General features: G+C 38.9%; 1 protein-coding gene across 2 annotated transcripts in view; it reads left to right on the forward strand.

The window, feature by feature from the left end:
• The first annotated feature begins 11203 nt into the window (after positions 1–11203).
• The window catches only part of mtss1 (MTSS I-BAR domain containing 1), a 79355-nt gene continuing 69497 nt past the window's right edge, over positions 11204–21061 (forward strand). For both annotated transcript variants that reach the window (XM_004548830.4, XM_076884181.1), the window contains exon 1: positions 11204–12029. In XM_004548830.4, coding sequence (XP_004548887.3) covers positions 11958–12029 — 72 coding nt within the window. In that variant the 5' untranslated portion in view covers positions 11204–11957. The remainder of the gene's footprint in view (positions 12030–21061) is intronic.

Here is a 21061-nt window from a genome sequence, read left to right on the forward strand (position 1 = left end):
TCTAAATTAAATCTCTACCAGGTTTTTGGAAACAGAGTTGTAAAAGAAGGCAGCACAGTGGCTCAGTGTGGTCTCACAGGAGTCAGGCTGGGGTACTTTTTGCAGCATCAGCTTCTTTCCGTGAAGAATTTCCATGTTCTTCCCATTCTGAGAGGTACACCCCCACCCCCACCCCTTTCCAGAAACACACTGTTCAGCTGGAAACTCTAAACTGGTGAGTCAGTTCTTAACTGGAAAATAAAATTGAATATTGAACCTGTTTCTGCAACTTGATAACGTTTGCAGTAAATCTCATCAACCACTAGATGGAGAAGTTAAAAGTACAGTCAGTGAGTATATTTACTGGATGGTTAACAGATTTTTTTGTTTTTGAAATTTTCGACTCAGAAGTAAATGGCCTGTATTTGTATAGCGCTTTACTAGTCCCTAAGGACCCCAAGGCGCTTTACACAACCAGTCATTCACCCATTCACACACTGAATGATGATGATGATGTGTAAAATAAACACATTACAAGTCCAGGTTTCTGGGCACCCACATGTCTGCTGATCCCACCTGGACCCATGGATCCACCTCTGCCAACCCTGGAGGCCATCATCAGATCCTCCTGTGTCAGAAAAGCCAGGGCCATCCCAGGTGACCCCTTACACCCCACCCACTACCTGTTTGACCCGCTTGCTGATTGACCTGCCTGATTGACCTGCCAGGACCTGCCAGGTCAATCAGGTCCCACATCTCCAGACTCACAAAAAACTTCTTCCTGTGGGCCAGTTAGGCTGTTAACAAGCACTAGAGCAAATCTGAGCGTCTCTCTGCTCAGATCCCAAATCTTTGTACTTTTAAATCATTTTCCCTCACTCAAGCCTAGCCTTCTAGAAACCAAAGAAGCTTTTAAAACTATTTATTTATCTCCTTCGCTGCCTGCTGGGCCTTAATGTGTTGTGCTCTTTTAGCACAATTTTCTTTAACTTATTTGAGAGGATTTCAGATCCTACTGTAATGTGTTCAGGGTTTTCTGAAGCTTCTTTCTGTGATCCTGTGCAGCCTCCTTGATGGGTCTGGGAATTTGTGGTTGATGGGTGCTCTTGAATCTCAGCAGATGATACATGCTGACTCCTGATGGCCTCAGCTAGGTTCCTCAAGACCAAGTCTGACCAAGAATGTGGATCAGGTCGTTGAAGGGTTTTTTTTTTTTTTTTATAAACTGGCAACTCCCATTGTTTCTCCTCTTCCCACCAGTTCTTTAGAGACTCCCTCCTCCCCAGAATGGAAAGAGATCTTTTCTCCAAGTGAGGCTGAAAACACACGAAACTTTTAGTTGGGTATTTAAAAAATGTTGCTTAATGCCTGCCGAAGGTGGAAGTGGTAATTTTCATTCAGCATACCAGTACTTCATCTATCAGCCGAATTTGTGATTTTCTGTATTTATTTAGATGAATCTTCTCATGGTCCCCTGAAACGTTTCTCAGAAGAAGAGCTCTCAGACCTGAGTTTTATCTATTTTGTGTGGATCATCACAGCAGAGATGCGTTTCATTTTAAGGTGTACATTTGGTTTATCAGAGCATGTTTGTTGGGTCAGTCTTTTCATTTCTTCAAAGTTGGCTGTTTGGTAGTCTGTGATTTATAAATAGGAGCAAATTAGAAAAAGACAGTACACTTATGCTGTGAAATTACTGCTGCCACCTTTTATTACCGTAAACATTAGTATGTTACTGATTTAATCCAGATTTCCATTTGTATTTCTTTCTAACTGCACCTTTCTGTACTTTGGCCTTGAGCCCATGTTGCTTCAAAGACTTCATCCCCACTCCTCCAGGCTGTTGCTATGAATGATGACATCATCCAAATAGGTGGCTGCATATGGAGTTTGGAGGCACTTGGTTCATGAAGCAATTGAAGGTGGTTGTAGCCCTAAATGGAAACCTAAATTTAAGTGTCATGAGCTCGTAAGTTTTTTTTTCCTAAAGGGAGTTCACACAGGAAGTGTGCAGAGATGAGGTGATCACATCACCACAGACCACAGAAAGTCGACCAATGATGGGTGAAGAAAAGGTTGGTGATAGAAAGTAGGCATATCCCAAGTTTAACTTTGAGGCAAGTGACTGAGCGACTACCAATGAAAACAAAGGATACAACTGACTGACATATGATAGATATGTTAATATATTACAGGGTTACCTAGGCAACTGCAGTCTTCAATCAACTCTAGCAACCAACCGCCAAAGGGACAAAGTGATGGATGATGAGCAAATCAGCTCCTGTCTGGATGTCCCTTTGGGCTCTGAAAAACCTGGGGATTAATCTGAATCCTGAGCCATTCACTTGACAAAATCCATACAGAACTGTACAGACCAAATCTTCTTAACCACAAGAACAATGAGGCTAGATAAGAATATCATAACAACCCATCTTGCATTTTCAGACTAGCTTTCAGTTCTTTTTTTAATTTTCTGCAAGAACTGGTAGCATGTTGATTGCACTGACACATACAGATGAGTCTCACTCCCCCAGCCTCACTGTTTATGATTTTTGTTTCATTCGCTGTGACACCACAGAAGGTGTGTCCCACTTGGTGAGCAATTTAGAGCTAAAGATGAAAGCAATATAACTATCTCCCCTTGCAAGTTTTCTAAGCTTGGTATTGTAATGTTGCTGTTTCTTGCCCTGGAGCAAATTATGCAGTGTAAACTACCTTGATAACTCTCAGAGCCAGAACATACTGAATTTAATTCCCCCCCCCCTGCCCTCCCTACCAGTTTTCCTAAACAAGTGTTTCTTTTCCCATGGAACCCACCAACAACTCCTGCACTGCAAACAACATAAAGTTGAGCCACTGCATTCATCATTGTGTATGAACCTACAAGTCATAAATTTTATATGCTTTGTCTAATATTCAGCAGTTCATACTTGGGTCACTACCTTTGCAGAGATGTCGTGTAAAGGCATTGCTTTAGCACATTCCGTTGCACAGCAAACCATCACAAAACATCTTTTTTTGCACACTTTGGTGAGACCTCTATTTAAGGTAAAGGATCTTTTGGAATTGACAGCTTATTAACTAGTTGTAATTCGGGACATATTAGCACAATACGACACAGCCCAGGTCATTATTCTATCCTGAGTTTTATCATATCTCATTTAACCAGCCATCAAGTTAGAATGAGCCACCTGGGAAATAATTTCCTGGTGCTATTTCTTCACCAACAACTGAGTGATTTCTTCTCCATGTTCAGTCTCATGGCATTACTCTATACAGTCTATAGAGACAGCAACTGATGTCATCATCAGGTAATACTAAAAAAAAAAAAGACAAACTCTTGAAACTCTAACTCACCCATTTTATTGTTTTATTGTCAGAACATTTTTCTGTTGAAGAGTGAACTGGTTTGCAGTAAAATAAATTGACCACAAGGTGGAGACAAACACAAACGAACTTAAAGATGCAACCAGAGATGAACAGCCAGCAGTTTGTGGTTGTAACCAAGCACACCATTGTTTTTCTTGTGAAATTACCAATAAGTTTGATGTGTCACATGGCCCTCTTCCTATTGAAAAAACAAAAGTTGTATCCAAGATGGCCGACTTCTAAATGGCCACCATGGTCACCACACATCTTGAGGAGTTTGCCCCCTCACATATGCTAATGTGCCACAAACAGGACTTTAATAACACCAGCCATTCCCATGTTATTACGGTGTATCCATATAAATGGGCCACCCTGTAGATTAAATTTAACAATAATTTTCTTACATGACATTTGACAAAGGAAACATTGAACCCTGTCGATTAATCGGTTTAGACTATAGATATAAAATACACACATCAAATGAGTTTATGTAAAAATATGTTTCAGGCATTGCAGTGGAGAACAAACAAATGTTTCCTGCAGCATCACTTCAAGTGGTTATAATTAGAGTAAATCTGCTGCTGGTTATCCTCCTAAAGGATATTTTTTTAGCTCATTAGAAAAACTGTCAGTTCAACAATAGTGGTTTAGTATGTCGTAGTATTCCACCTTATGTGTTGATGTATTCATTCGTACAATTAAAACAGCAAAAAAATCATTTGATATGAATAACTGGTTTAAAAAACGCCTTAAAATATAATGCAACACATTTATACTTCAACCTAAAATTCATTTTTGAATGTTTTTCCTTGTTTCTCTGATTATTTTACTTGAGTACAGAATCTGATCTCTTTCTCCACAACTATTTTTTTTGTTCTGTGTAACTCATGTGCTACCTCTGAAAAGTCTAACTTTATTTTTAAAAAAGGCACAATGATGTTCAGTGTTTGCAGATGTTTGATCAAATTTCTAAGTGAACCTTCTCTCTGGTTTAAAAATAGAACAATTGCTGCTTTATTGTTGTTACATTATTCTGAGCAGATGTTTTGGTCTCCATGTAAACCACATTTGTGTTTGGTATATGGTAGTCAGTGATTAGGCACACACACACACACACACACACACACACACACACACACACACACACACACACACACACACACACACACACACTTACTTACTTACTTTCAAACATGAGCACATACCATTGTGGCATGCTGGTAGCCATGGGAACAAGATTGGTAGTAAGGCTGGTGTAGTGGTGACTCAGCTTGTTGCCGGGTGAATCAGGAAAATACACTGAGACACACACAGATGCACGCACACACAAACATTCGTACACACTTTGTGTTTATTATGTACTCGTTGCCACATAATAAATATGGAGTGAATGTGAACAGCCTGCATGTTTGATTAAGTGAACTGACAGCGCATAATCGCTAGTGAGTCATTTAATGGTGGTTTCCTGTCGCTTACAATGGTGCTTAAAACCGGAACAGACCAACACAAAAGAACTAAATGGGACATCTGAGAAGGCTTTAGCATTTATCAACAATACCCAAGCACATATATGGACATTTTTAAATGCTCATTAATGTAAAAAAAGTAAATGGCCTGCATTTGTATAGCGCTTTTCTAGTCCCTAAGGACCCCAAAGCGCTTCACACTACATTCAGTCATTCACCCATTCACACACTGGCGATGGCAAGCCACGTTGTAGCCACAGCTGCCCTGGGGTGCACTGACAGAGGCGAGGCTGCCGGACACTGGCGCCACCGGGCCCTCTGACCACCACCAGTAGGCAAACACGGGGTTAGTATCTTGCCCAAGGATATTTGGCATGCAGCCAGGAGGCAGCCTGGGATCGAACCACCGACCTTCTGATTAGTGGCTGACCTGCTCTGCCACCTGAGCTACAGCCAAAAAGTCTTCTATGAAGACCTCTTTTATGTTACAACACCTGTCTCCATTGGGAAATGGGAGCATTTTCCTTCATTACGCAGACTACTTGAAATTTGGGTCATCTTTGAGACATGCAAAAACAGTACATGTGTACATAGTACAAAATATGCAGCCACCACATCATAAACACAAGTATCAACTATAGTTTTACTATTAAAGATAAGTGATTCTGAATATTCAAAGCTCTTTAGTCTATGAGCCACATTTGCACATTAATAGCATGTTTTGTTCTATGGATTTTATCTGCCCCACATCCAAAGCTAATTTTGAATCTGGGAGGAGACTGTATTTTTAGCATTTCCTACAACTAAAGTCATACAAACTCCACACAGAATGACCCCAACCCCCTAGCCCTGGGGGCAAAGGTAACACTAAAAGAAGTCATTTTAAGAAGTCATATTAACCCTCCATTGGGCATGGGGAGCAAAATCTTATACTCACAAAAGGGAAAATGCTCAAAAAAGTTCGGATGACCAAAATGCTGGAAAAGAACAACATGACATCAGAGCTTAATCTTTACTCACATCCCACACAACCCTGACTTTATTTCCTATGTGAAGTCAGCTAAGGTTTTAAGGTTTATACAGCTTTGTTCAAGTTCACTAGCCAAGCATGCATTGCTCATGAGGCTTATTTTTAGTAGGTAATAAAACAATATTTGTGTGGCTTTTCTGTTGTCTCATACTAACAACAGCAACCACATTAAAAAAACAAAACACGGCAACAAGATGCACTCAAACTTATTCATAACCCTACATAAGTAAAGGTTTTGTGAGAGCTGTTCGCAATAAACTTTTGAGCTGAATGACTGAGTTTGGATTTACAAAAAAATCAATGCACTATTTACTTATATCCAGTTATAGTAACATTGCAATGCTTTTTTATGCTTTTAATGCTTTTTATGCTCATTTCAATCTCGATATTTTTTTTATCATTGGACTCTTCTGCAGGGGCAGCAAGGTGGGGTAGTGGTTATCACTGTTGCCTCACAGCAAAAATGTCCTGAGAAGATGGCCTCTGTGACATCATCAAGAACAAAGAGTAGAAAAGAGCTCTTTGCTCTTTCTAAGATAGAGCTGGACTGGTCTGAAGTGAATTTGTAATTACCATATTTACTTGTGTGCGTGATGATCTTAGTATGTGAAACTTTGTGCATAATACAAACGTCCAACATGACAATATAAAAATACTGAAAACCATAATAGGTTCCATTTATAAATATTAGCATTTATTAAATGTTGTTCTGCACTTATAAACAAAAATCCTGCCTGCCATAAATGGCAATAAGAGCCACATTTTCAGAAAGTCTCTCCTCTAAAGCATTTATGGTGCTTTCCTCTGGACTGTTCTCAGTCAAAAGACCTGCGTCAAGAATGAAAAAACAGAGGTCAGTCACCTACTTTCACATCTGGCTAATTGGTCCATGGCTTGGATGTGACTGTTGGGTTATTTGTTTCTTAAAGCTGCAATCTAAAAAAAAAGTCTCACTCAGCTGCAGACAATAAAGAGGAAACAGCTGGACACCACTATAATTACAAGAAAACAAATGACTCCAAATGATTAATTTCAATTTTTTTAAGAATTAAAAACAGCAAGTGTGGCCTGTAAGATAACATGACCCTTGAGACGCCTTTTTCCTGTGCAGGCATTATGGTTTGAGCACACTAAACCGTTCAGAGACAAGGATTTCTGAAGCCAAATGCATCTGTGGCTCCTCACGGACAAGAGTGCTATAAATGTAATCCAACTCACACAACTCCCAAATTTTTAAATAATCATCAGGACAAATGTGGAAAAGACAGCTCAGAGGCGAAGCGTTAGAGAATAATATAAGCAAAACCTGGTAGCAAATCATCAGGTGGCCCTCACTGAACTGCAAACCAGGTGTTGGAAACTGTAACTATTTCCTCTTTTTTAATTTCACTTCATTTAATTTCATATGCAGCGCCACTTCACAACAGTCGTCTTCAGGTGCTTAATACAATAAATAAAGATCTTTCAATATTTGAGAAAAACTAAAACAATCTCGTAATCCACTATGAGCAAGCACTTGGTGGTAGTGGGAAGACAGAACCTTGTTTATAAACAGGAAGACACCTCAAACAGAGGCATATAAACACATGGGAAGTGAAAAGAAGGGAGTGGAGAAAAGTGTTGATTACATCACGGGAAGTCCCCCAGCTTGCTGAGTCTATTTCAGCATCGCTAAAAGTTGGTTCAGGGTCACCTGGTTCAGCCTTAAATACAAGTTTTATCAAAAGGGAAGTTTTAAGCCTGATCTTAAAAGTAAAAATGGTGTCTATCTTCCAAATCCAGACTCGGTGCTGGTTCCACAGGATCTGCCTCCCATCCTACTTTTCAATTCTCTAGGAACCACAAGTAAGCCTGCAGTCTGGTAGCGATTATGCAGCGATTATGTTAATATTATTACTATACTATACTATCACACTATTACTATGAGTTCTCTAAGATATGATGGGATCTGATTGTGAGAAAGAGATTTTTAAATTCAATTGTGGGTTTAATAAGGAGCCAATGAAAATGAGCTAATATGAGAAAAAATATGATATATCTTTTCTTTAGTACTCTCACTTACATGTTTTTGATCAACTGAAGGCTCTTCAGTGAGCTGTTAAGGCAGCCTGACAATAAAGAATTACAAGAGTCCACCCTAAAAGTAACAAATGCACTTATTTTTCTGCATCATTTTAATTTAATGCTGTTTTAACAATAATGTGCAGATGATAGAAGGTATTAGGGCTGGGCCATATCATACCGTTCACGGTAACACCGGTATAATGTTAGGCAATGATAAGAAAATGAAATATCGCGATAGAATATGGGTAAAACGAGTGCGCAGTGCCTTTGTTTTCATACACACATGGTGGAAAAAGCATGGCGGCGACAGAGAATTAGAAGGGCGAAAGCGGATCGTTGATTGAAACAGATAAACCCGAATTGGTTTGTAAAAATGGTGCCAACTTCAGTGGTGTGGAACTGGTTTGGTTTTTGTCTGTCAGATACACACCAAAGCACAATTTTTGGTAGAACATCTAAGCAGCCAAAAAACCTGGCCACACACTGGGCATCCGGGTTAACGCGGTTATGGCTTTAATGTCATTTTAACAAGATTAACGCTGACAGCACTAGTTTTAATACGACTTTGATAAGCTACAAAGCCGCATGGCTTGATTCATTGTCGGTGTCACGGTCTGCGGAGGCAGACCGTGCGGAAATGTGTGTGGTGGACCCAGGAGCGAACACAAGCGAGGATGCAGGAGTGGAGTTAAACAAAAGCGAGCCTTTTATTCTGGCTGATGAAAGGAACAAAACAGAGTGAGGGCAGCATAAGAGTAATAGTTCAAACAGAAACCTAAACTGGACATAAACTAAGGAAAAGCTATGGCTGGAGATACGGAACACAGGGGGTGGTAACACAGACGACGCGACACAGACTACATGAAACACAGAGACTAAATACACAAGAGGGATGATCAGGGGAAGTGGCCACACATGGGAACACAGCTGACACAGATAAACATAACAAGACATGGCAGGAGTAAACAACACTGACGGGAGACTGTCAAAGTAAAACAGGAAGTACACAGGTGCAAACAGGAGGAGAGAGAGAGCGCGGGCATAGTGGGCTGGGGAAACATGGAATGAAACAAGGAGGGGAGATGAGGGCTCACAGATACATAGAGGGGCACACAGGGGATAAAAGTCACAAGGGGAAGTCAAATAAGGAACAACACAACAGGACAACTTAGGAAACATGGCCTAAATAAGGAACGAAATACAAAAATATAAGAAACTAAGAATACTGGGCCCACATGGCCCAGGACCATGACAGTCGGAGCATTACGGATACCATTTCAGGAGCCTTGCGGAGTGATAGGTACTGTGCTTCAACATATGGATATGTCGGCCAATTTCCACTGGAAATTATTTTTGGTTAAAACGTCAGCAAGGAATTTGCATTTGCGCTGTTAAAATTTTATACAGCTTTAATGCACATAAAAAATAACTGCTTGTTTAATTGAAAATATATTGATGGGTTTTTTTTGCACTAATAAAGTTGTGAAGTGTGTAAAGCCTGTAAAGTATTTTGTCTCGCGTCAATTATATCATTATCGCAAATGTTCAAATATATATTGTGATAAATATTTTTGGCCATATTGTCCTGCTCTAGAAGGTATTCCTAGATATTTGTTTAATATGCAAGTTAAAGGACCTACACTGCTCCAAACTCACTCCAAGGTTCCTCACAGTGTCAGTGGAGGCTAAGGTAAAGCCTTGAGAGTAAATACCTCGTTACACAGTGCGATTCTCAGATTTTTAGAGACAACTTGCTACAAGTCAGTTTTGGCAGAAGTGATGAATAAACAGACACAAGTACGTTTTCTGCAAAGACTCCATTCGTGTTAAACTGGCTGATGACCAGTTTAGCTCTTATTGTCATCTCCCAGTAAAGTCACATTAAAGTCACAGCTTGTAGCTCCGCCCCGGCAGACTGCCGCGTCTTCAACACACAACAAACCTCCACTATGCACGGAGGCAGCAGCTTCAAGTGAGCCGAACGCTGCTTCGACAGGAAATTACGTAGCACTACAAATAAAAAGCCCCAACAAAGTAAACCTTTAAAAACACATTTTGACTCAGGTCTACTTATCAATGCATTTCAAATGCAACTTTTCAAGATAATTTCTTGTATATAAAATAAGGGATTGTGCAAGATGTTAAGGACAAAAATAAAGTGAGTTATTTTATTTGTTTGCTTACAAAATAAAAATGAATTGCCGCCACTGGAACTTTGGTAAAAGTATAATGGTTTAATAAACTTCACACAGAGGCAAAATATCCATTTATCACATTTAGCCAAGAAGACTAATTTTCACTTGGAGTCCCCAGCCAGGAAAGAGTTTTATTAGAATAAAATAGCAAAAAAAAAAAAAAAACAAAACAAAAAAAACCCCCAAAATAAATTTATAAAAGTTATCCCAAACAAATAAATGTTGTTGCTGTTGTTGTCAGATCATGTGACCTAATTGATTGTTCAATAGGAAACATTTTAAGGCAACATATTCATATTTGGAGGTAATAAATTCCAGGCAAGAACTGCTTGAGATGAGAGTGCTGATTGGCAAAAAAATTGGTATCCATAATAATATGCAACAATTAGCGGTTAAAACTGACCACATGAGTCAATCTGTAGATGCAGTCACAAACTCCTAAAGTACTGATGGAGCGCTCTATTTAAAATTTTACTATCTAAGAGAAGTCATCTTAAATTAAAAGTAATTTCATCTCAAATTACCAGTTCACAAACTAGTTCAGTGGGCTTCAGGTGCTTGCTGGCGTGTGGTTAGGCAATTAGTAATATGAGAAGAGATTGTATGCTATTATCCTCCATGTACAATATTTTTGTATTTCAAATGCATTTTGTTTTAAAGTCTCATTTCCACACAGGAACAGGCAGGTAATTTTAATCAAGTAAAGCTGCGCAGAGCTGAAAAACTTACCTTGCTTTAATGTATAAATTTCCTGTAAAATAAGAAACAAAAAGTGCCTTTTAGAATTTATTAAATATACTGTTTAACGTTACATGTATAGATTTCAATGGGAACTGGAAATGTCCATCTCAAAATTTTGAGCACATGTTCCCCAGCCAGTAAAAACATGAAAGAAGCAAATAAGAAAACAGCAAGTGCTTTGTGAGTTTGGTCCTTTTTTTATTATAACTCGCCGAAACGTGAAAACGCAATTTCGAAATGACAGAAAAATTAAAACTAATAAAAAAAACTACAGTGACTGAAATTTTAGATTGATGGCTTTTATTGTGAAACTCTTGACGGGATGTGGGCGCTGTCACTTCGGCTACCTTGATGCGCAGTTCGCGGACGCGCTCATTCACTTCAGGTTAGGACTCCCACTGGAGTAAGGAGAGAAGGACGGGGCAGCGTCTGTCGTTAAAACTCGCAGGAGGAAAACGTAAATCACTCGGATACACTCCTGGAAACAACGACTTTCAGAACGTTAAACCTGAGCAGCACATCAGCTGAAAGCCGCGTCGGTTTATTTTTGGGCCAACGGATTGATCCCGGACTGTGTGCGCGCGCGTGTTTTCCTTTGGATGCACATACACACACAAACACGCGCGCGCAGTCACACAGGTTGCTAGCGGAGTTAGCCGGGTTTGCTAGCTCGCTGTGGTTAGCTGGGCTTTCCGTCCGCAGGGAGTGAACGCAGAGCGGGGTTAAAGTTTAGAAACAGTGCCCGACATTTTCCAGACAGAAGGCTGCTGGTTCAGGCATGATGTGTGGGTTTTTCGGAGGTTTGTCAAGTTGGCCGGCTGGTAGCATTGGCTGACTGAAGCCCAGCATTAGTACCTCGGATTGGACTCATGTGTGTTCCCCGCTTCTTCCTTTTCCACTGCTGTTTTTAAACAGTTTTTTTTTTTTTAAAAAGCGGACTTTGCCCTCGGGGTGTTGTAACTCCGCTCCCTATATTAAATAAAAGCCTCAATTGATTCTTCTTTTGGAGTTTCTCAACACTTTGCTGGAAGTTTTTATTTCTTTCTCTTCAAGGAGGAGGTAAAAAAAAGTTGTTGTGAAGTTGAGAAGGATTTTTCCAAGCCTGTGGAAAAAATGGATGCGGGAATAGAGAAAGAATGCAGCGCCTTGGGAGGGCTCTTCCAGCTCATCATGAACGACATGAAGGTAAAAAAAAACGGACATACAAGTCATTTCATTACATGTCGCTACATCTTTTTTTTTTTAATCAAGCTGTTTTTTCCCCTTTATTTTTTTGCATACTTATCCCAATATATTGGGTTACCTGTAATATCAGACTTCAAAAGTCATATCTGCTTCATATTAAGTAACTTCATGGCAGCAGCCTGTAATATTGTAAGCCTGTTATAATATTGTATTGAAGATTTGACCCTTGCAATGCTGATTTGGCAGTTCTATTTATTCTCCGTGAGACTTACACTTAAAAAAAAAAAAAAAATATATATATATATATATATATATATATATATATAATATATATATATATTTTTTCTTTTTTTTATATATATATATATAAATTATGACTGTCATGAACTATTTGATTGGGACAGATTTGGACATAACATCTAAAAAATGCATAAACAAAGTGGAATTTAAAATATAGAGTCTCAGGAAAGCACGAGTAAGCTTGAAATTTAGGTTATTAAAGGCTTGACATGGGATTTCTGGATGTGCAGTGCTGCTGATGTTGATTAGGTAATGAATGAGCAGAGGTTAAAACTGGAAGTGGGCCATCTGAGAGGGTAAGAGAGCTGGATGGGGGTGGATTTTACCAGCTGTGCACCCTTTGATGTTTGTCAAGCACTCTGCCCTTTTGCTGCCTGTCTGTCTGAGTTCCACTGCTCTCAGATGTTCATAGTTAGCAGCTTCTCTTTTCCAATCTCATCTCTTTTTTTTCTTCCCCCCCTTGGTCCAGAATAGGCAGCAAATGGCTCTGGTTCTACTGGCCTTTCACGTACTGGCATGGGCATGGGTGATTTTTACTGATCAGGTTTAGCCATTTGTTGACATTTTGGAATCAGTTAATCAGACTTTGGGAGTTTTTAAATTTTACTTTTCACTGTGGATTTCCTTTAAACTCAGCTTATAAAAATAGATGCATAAATATGATCTGAAGTAAACTCAGCCTGCTGTGCTTGTTTGGGCTTTTAGGTCATGCCAAAATGAAGGTAATGTATGCAATGCATTAAAAACATAGGATAATACCATTGTGCTATGTTTAAGAGAAAAAAGGTGTCCGGTCCGATTGGTGTGCCAAAATGTCTATATTTGGGTAAGGTTGGGTTGAGTACAGTGGGTCGTCTACCAATGGGAAGGTCAGCTGATCGATCCCTAGCTCTTCCTGTAGAAAGGAGTACCATTATATAAGTACCAGTCTGTTTACCAAATCACCAAGATTTTTCTAACTTTTTTTAAGTGACCTTTAATTTACAGAAAAATCCATAGCTTACTGTTAAGTAAGGTAACTTTGGCAGTCTTCTAGAGCAGTTTATGTTTCTCATTTACATTTTTACCATAGAATTACAGATTAAAAGATGGAACTGTATACTGGGAGGCATATTGAGCCATGTTGTTGGACCAGGAGGTGACCATGAAGGGAGTAATGGATGTATATTCAGTCCTGTTCTTGGTTTTTATAGGGATGATCTCTGTACTTTTGAGCATGGCTGTGTACTTGAGTGTACCTGTTATTAATTATTTATTTTTAAGCCCAAATGTCCTTGTTCTTGATATATTTCTTCAATAACAACTTTTTTTTTCTTTGTCAGTATTTGCTATTATGTATTGTCAGAGGGGGTGGTAAGAAGTAAGATTAATAGGTTAGCAAGGTATTCTAAAGCTTAAAGTCAGAGTTTTCTGTGTCATGGAAGTTGCTCTCTCCTTACCTGGCTAAATCACCATCATAACTTCTGCTGAACATATAACCAGAGCAGGTTATGTTCAGTCTGGTTTGAAATCGCATGCAAGCTCCAGGTTTTCACTGTTTCCTTTATTCATAGCACGTTTTGTGTGCAATATAGATTGTTTGTTGGGGAAATGTTAAAATGTGCAGCCTGATGAATAAAGACTGCTTTGTATTCTCACTGTGATGTGCAGGATTCAGCTGGTGATGCAAAAATGTGTACATATTTTAATACTTCATTCTGCAGGTGCTAGAACACAGAACAAACAGCAAGAATACCAAGTCAGTCGGTCAAATTAATTAATTGTCTACTTTATTATTCTATGGGACAGTAACATTTAATGTTTAAATGTGTCTGGTTAATGTACCGGAACTCTAATGCGCCACCATCTTGTTAAAAGCACATACTCAGCCATAAAATAATAATGAAAACTGAAACGTTTTACTAGAGTATTGATTTTCTCCAGTAGCTTGTCTTATTTGTAACAGCGTTGCATTTTATTGTTATACATTTTTATGTTTCTTATAGGTCATCATTATGTAGATAATATTGTGGTAGGTGGCACTCATAGGGATCATTTTGTTATATGACATGTGAGCGCGCACAGAGCCTGAAGCAGATGCTTAACAGAGGAAGTTGAAAACCACCGTTGTGTTACCTGCCATCTCCAATTGGGGGTTTTAGCTTTTGTCAAGCCTGGTAATGCAAAAGAAGGTTGTTTGTGTTGAACTTGCTTCACTGTATCTTTATGCATGCTCAATCATCCAGATAACTCATCCAAGTGACTTCTTCGCTACGTGCAGATGAACAGAAGCAACTTGTTGGGATTCCTTCATTGTACACTTTTCTGGTGTCCTGTTACGAAAACAACCTACAGCAGATGATTCAGTCTTCAGAAATACAGCGATATTGTGTAACAATGGATCTTCGGGTGACTCACGGAAGCTATAGCAGCTCTACTTTGAGCTGTTTTTATTTTTCTCAACATTGTAATGCACATTCTTGGACTGAATAATACACCTCTGATTGAAGCAGACCTTCATCTCTAATAGAGGGGTCATGTTGCTGTAGTGAGTGAGTGTTTGTTGTCTGTTACTGGATCTCTGTGTGATGAAGAGTCTGAGGAAAATTAGTTAAACGTTTTGCGCGTAACATGATGGAACTTGCAGACGTCCTGTGGTGAGAACAGCAAGCAGTACACATGAGTCACTTCTGCTGTCAGATAACAAGGAAGAGGAATGGTTATGATCGAGTGTATGTGCGTGTGTGGCATCATATCCTGGTTCACCAACATGGCACAGACCCAATAGGGGCACTGCTACCATCTGACACACACACACACACACACACACACACACACACACACACACACACACACACACACACACACACACACACAGAGTCATGTCTAATTAAGTAGAGTCTCTCTTCAGATAAATCTCTCCTCCGGGCATCATAACGTGCCTGTGAAGATTTCACACTTCTGAATTAACCAATAGGCAGGGAGGCACAGATGCTTTTAGCAGATTGTAGGTCATTTTGTGATGCACTGATCCAACTTCTTCCAGTTCTGTTACTAAGTACTGATCCAGTACCGGTGTTAATAGTCAGGATTATCCCTATGTAGATTATGCTTTTCATCAGACTTTAAGGAAGAACATGAGAATATTATTTCCTGTGTAAGAGAATAAATCAGGAACTAGCAGGACCAGGATGGATTAAATAAAAACAAATATAACCGCGTATTTACATTATTTACCTAATTTATTTACACTAGTGTCAATTCAGCTCTGTGTGAGAGTTTTATACTGGATGCTGTTGTCATTTAATGTTAGCACATCTCACTTATGTGTTTAGACGAAACTTCTCTCCCTCTTCGGCACTTGTACAAATGGGACTTAAGAGTTGATTGGTGCAGTAGTAGTCCTGCATTTCCTCTCCCCATTGGACGGCTAGGAAAAAAAGTGACAGTGCTTCAACTCATGGTGGCCAGGAAAAAAATTACATAATGGAAAGGAAAAACCAGTTCAGTTAATCTAGTTACAGTCTGGATTATTAAGTAGATATTAATGGTAAATATAACTTCATTTTTCCCCCCATGGACTCCTCAGAAAAAGGTGATGGGTGTGTCATGACATAGCCCAGCAGAGTGAATCATAATAGCACCAACAGCCCTCTTTTCTTCCAGGCTATTGTCCACACATGTCCTGATGTGGTTATGCGTTGCTCCAGTGGAGTGGTTATTCTTACACTTATTCTTCTTTCTTACAGCAAAAATCTTAAACACAATTATTTTGCGAAATATTGGGTTATGGATTATTTGATTGATATTAATTACTCACTGACTTTGGAGAAATTGTGGATTGATTGAACTCTTCATTGCATTTAAGTGGATTTCCTTGAAGTTTATTTATAATTTTTATGAAAACGAGAAAATAAATGAATATAAGCTTAATTAAATTTGTCTGCCAGGGCGTTAACTTTGACCTCCACAGAATAGCAAAAGCAAAGGAAAGGGTGTCATGAAAGTTAGAGTTAAAAAATTGCACAGCACAAACTTGCATACAGCAATTTAATTTCTATATTTAAATACAGCTTAACTGTGCTAGGTAGTGGCATTGTTATCTGCTTTACATTTGGCCATCATCGTTTAAAATTAAGAGAGAGAGAGCAAGGGCTGCAGCATTGGAAGCTTTGACTAACATGCACACCCACACCCAGGACCGGATGTTGCCTAATTTAAATGGACTATGGATTGCAGTGAAATATGTGGTTGATGTTTCACCATCATCTCAAAAAGTGTGTTGGATTGTGCGTTTTCCCCACATTATTACAATGCTGAATCAAGCATAATGAACTTTTAGATCCGAATGCTCCTTCAGTTCCCATTGGTAAACGAACACCGAGACGCTGCTGAGAGTTAAAGTGTCTTTCTCTCTCACCTCCAATAAAATAAACGGTGTATGTTCTTTAGGTGTTTAGGTGACATTAGGGCTGCCACAAACGATTATTTTGATAGTCGACTAGTCACCGATTATTTATGCGATTAGTCGACTAATCAGATCATCATCCATTGAACTTAAAACGTACAGCTTATTGCACCAGCAGCATCTGCTCTTATATAACTATCATTAGCTTACAGCTTTAAGCTTTTAAGGTGCTAACTAAAAATAAAGACAAGATGATAGTTTATTCAATTTTAATGAAATTTGCAGATTGTTTCGGTGCTGTTTAATAAACTCCTTGCTATCTAAAATATAACAGGACACCGGAGAATATTCTCAAGCATCTCACACTTCTGATAATCAGCTGTCTGCTTGACGTTTATTCAGCTGTGTAAAAACTATAACTTTAATCTCAGCCAAACAGATTTACTCAGGAACAAATAAAATACTAAAAAAAAAAAAAAAAAAAAGCCAAACAATAACATTTTTAATTTATCTAAGTGACTCATATATATTTAACCTGAGTAGCGAAAGACAGCAGTGGGTTTGAAAACAATTTGCCGGGAGTCCGGTGTTCTCACGGCGCTAGTGACCTAGCCCCCGGCTAGCTATCGAGCTAGTGGGTAACAGACGTCTCCGAAAACGTCGGAGCGCTTTTGAAAATATGTGGTGTCCTGATAAACTGAGCCGATATTTGAGGTTTACACAGCTACATTCTCGCCTGAAAATATGTTAAACGTTTATTTTGTGACCCAGAAAGAATAATAAGAGTAATATTAAAACTAACTAGCTGCCGCCATTGTTGGAAACTGAGCAGGGCCGCGCTATGAATTCTGGGACACAGCTTCCTCTTCGGGGTTTAACGGCAGCTGGCATCCTTGTACATGCAGTGCTGCCATCTTCTGTTTCAGTCCGTTATTACACTCTTAAATCCTACTACTCATTCCTGCGTCTTTTGCGATCTTACAAAGCTTCAAACGACGCGTCGACTATTGAATCAGTCGTCGACGATTTTGATAGTTGACGTAATCGTGACTAGTCGACCAATCGTGGCAGCCCTAGGTGACATCCATAGATTTGGGGGGGGGGGGGGAGGGGAGATTCGAGGTTGAGCAAGTTATGGCCAGGCTAACATAAAAAAATTAGCACAGGGGAAATGGAGGATGAGGGTAATTTTTTTTTTTCTGAGTAAATGTCCATGTTGAGGGTCCTTGATGGACAGTGATAATTGGCATCATAGAAAAGAAAGGAAAAAAATAGATCAAACTTTAGCCAAGAAATCATCTGAGATGATATAAGATTAATAGTTCAAGTGTTTCCTTGTCGTTTGGATTATTTGGTATCAGTAAAGTCCCAATCCTAAGTTTAATGCTCACTTAGAAATTTTAGTCTGACGAAGGGGGAATATTTTCTGAAGTGTTCTAATAGCACGAGTAAAAAAGCTGGAGAGTCAGAGTATAACTGTTGAATAGTTTTGCGAACTTGTGTCTGACAGAGCTCGGCAGAATGTTTACATCATCAGTTAACACACGGACTGTCTTAACAGCATGTGTGGAAATGCGTCCAAGAGCTAAAGAGGCTCTCAGTGTTCATTCACTTAAGACTCCTTAGCAAGCAGACTTTCTGTGCTGTCTTAAATTGAGGCTCCAGTCCACAGCTCTATAAGATAATTACATTATCTTATAGAGCTTACAAGTGGTCAGCTGTGTTTTAATCTCAACTCATCATCTCATTATTATATTCTCCTCCAACTTCCTCTTTGATGCAAAGACATGTTACCTATCAGAAGAAAATCCATGCTGCTGCAGCTTCATTAGACCTTTGAGTTCTCCTGGAGAGAGACAGACGGATTATTGATTTCTGTCTCGGCTATATCAGGAGTGGCGTTATGAGTCATCGACCTCCCACACTCATCTGTTTTTGCTCACATCTATCCTTCCATCCTGACATCCTTGGTACTTCTGTTTTCATGCTCTGACTGTATCCCCCCCGTCTTTATTGGTGACGTCACACTGCATTTGTCACATTGCTCATATAACGTTTATGGTTCCTCATAGTTTAGTGTGTGTGGGAGCGGCTGATTTCAGGGAAGTCTTAGTGTTGTTGACAGGATTATAGGCAGCCTCAGGTGAATGTGGGCGAGGACACACACTCTTAATGAGCATGCGTTTCTTCAGAACTGGCCAAACAAACTCACATGTAAAGGTGTGTCATCTGTGTGGTTATGTTGTGAGGGAAGGAGGAAGAATAATTAAAATGAGAGCAAATACAGAACTGAAGGAGGGACATTAGAAATAACAGGTTGAGAAATGGATAATTAGGAAAACAGAAGACAAAGAAGAAAAAGAAAAAAGTAAATGAAAGAAGAGATGTGCCTCAGGTGATGTTTTAAAGTTGAGACAATGAACAAAGACCTGAGCCTCCTCCCTGGATAAAATGATCAAACAAAGTAAAGCTACATGCATTCAGGTGCTTTTAAATCGATCATTGTCATCAGTAAGCTGCCCTCTAGCGCATTAAAAAACAGTAAAATCCTGCTGAGAAAAGCTTAGTGCTCACCAGCTTTACACTGTTATGATTTTTCTTCTGAGCATATGATAGATTAGTGTGCAGAGTTCATTGCAGCTCTGAACTTTTCCAGATATTACTTAATGGAGCTGTAAGGAGAAAATGAACAAACTGCACACATTAAAGAGTGCTAGCTTCCTGAGTACAAGGGTAAAATGATGTTTTGTGCCAATGTGAGAATAAGCTAGCTAATTGAAGCTAAATGTAGTGTCAAGTTTCCTTCTTTGCCAAAAACCAGTGTATTTTTCAGGACTAAGAAATGTCTAACTGCGTGTTGAGCTGGGGAATTGATAAGATTTTAATTTCATGAACAATTTGGTCTTTCATCAATTATGAAAACTAGATAATCAGGATAAAAAAAACAATACTTTTTATGTTTTCTTTTAATATCCCTTTACAGTTGTGCCCTGTTCTAGTTCAGCTAAAATGTCAGGAAGGTTGTCTGCAGCTGACTTTGTCTTGAGGATTACCTGTTCTAATTTTGTCAGCACATGACTGAAGTGTTGGTTGGGTGTATGCTCTTCGTTGCTGTCTTCATGGCTACCATGCAAATCCCTGTGAATCCCTGTGAGCAGTCTAGACCTCTCTTTCCCCCGTCTGTCTTTTATCTCCTTTAAAAAAACCTCTTGATAAAATTAAAACTGTAAATATACATGTAATTTAAAAGTTAAGTAAATTTTAAATTTCAGTAATTATATGATATTGAAGTTAATAAATAACTGAACAAATGAACAACATTGAAAATATTGACTAAAAATAATAAACATACACCTTAATAAAAAGGTTTTAATGTTATTATCCAGGGCTTTTATTCATGTGGTCTACTTCTGTTCAAGCTGTCCTTTATGAGGCACTAAGATGTGTTAAACATTCTGGCCTAGCGTATTGTATTTCTTAATTACTGAACTTACAAGTGGACAGATATTAGCTGCAGTATTAAGGTATGACATTAACCTTATTTATTATCTCTTTGTCAAACTTCCTGTTTTGTTTTATGTGTAAAATGGTTAAAGGCAGCAGTAAGATAATAAGTTTATAACTTTTCTATTAAAAAAAAAAGAAGAAAGATTATTAGGCTCTGTGGAAGGTCACCTTAGGTCATGTAGGCTGCTGAGCTTGCAATACACTGGTTTAAACCCTGAGTAAACTAACCTAGCCTCATTGCCTTAACTATATTCGAACCAATAATGCTTAAGCATACAATCACCCCTGAAGGCAAATTTGAGCAGGAAAAGTCCTGTGAAGACAAACTGATCATGCCCGTCTTATTCATTTAAACAGACTACATTTCTCAGATTTTACTGCAACCTTTCAGATCAGGCTGATCTGTTCTAACGTGCAGAAACGCAACCTCACGAGGATCCAGCTGGTGAATCACGATACAGCAACAGACTTGACTGTGCATGGAGTTCAGCTTAAAAGAGGGTGTTGGATTTAACTTACAAACACCTGGATATCATTACATACATTACCTATGAACAGTAGTCATTACATACTTATTTGGTAGTTCTTGATGCAGAACCTTTAATTAGTTGCAGGAAAAGAGTTGAAAGTTTCTTTCAAGAACTGGAAATTTCCATCTTTTTTGTTTTTGTAGCTCTGTAATGCTTAATGTTTTTTATGAGATGTGGAGAAATGGATGCCTAATCAGAAGGAGATTAAGTGGCAAGACTGAAGAGAAAGAGATACTCAAATCATATGCAAAGAAATGGTCACATGGAGATCTGCTGTCCTTTACTTCCTCTTCTCCACCCTAACGGGA

This window comes from Maylandia zebra, linkage group LG5 (genome assembly GCF_041146795.1).
Source record: "Maylandia zebra isolate NMK-2024a linkage group LG5, Mzebra_GT3a, whole genome shotgun sequence".
NCBI classification, from domain to species: Eukaryota; Metazoa; Chordata; class Actinopteri; order Cichliformes; family Cichlidae; genus Maylandia; species Maylandia zebra.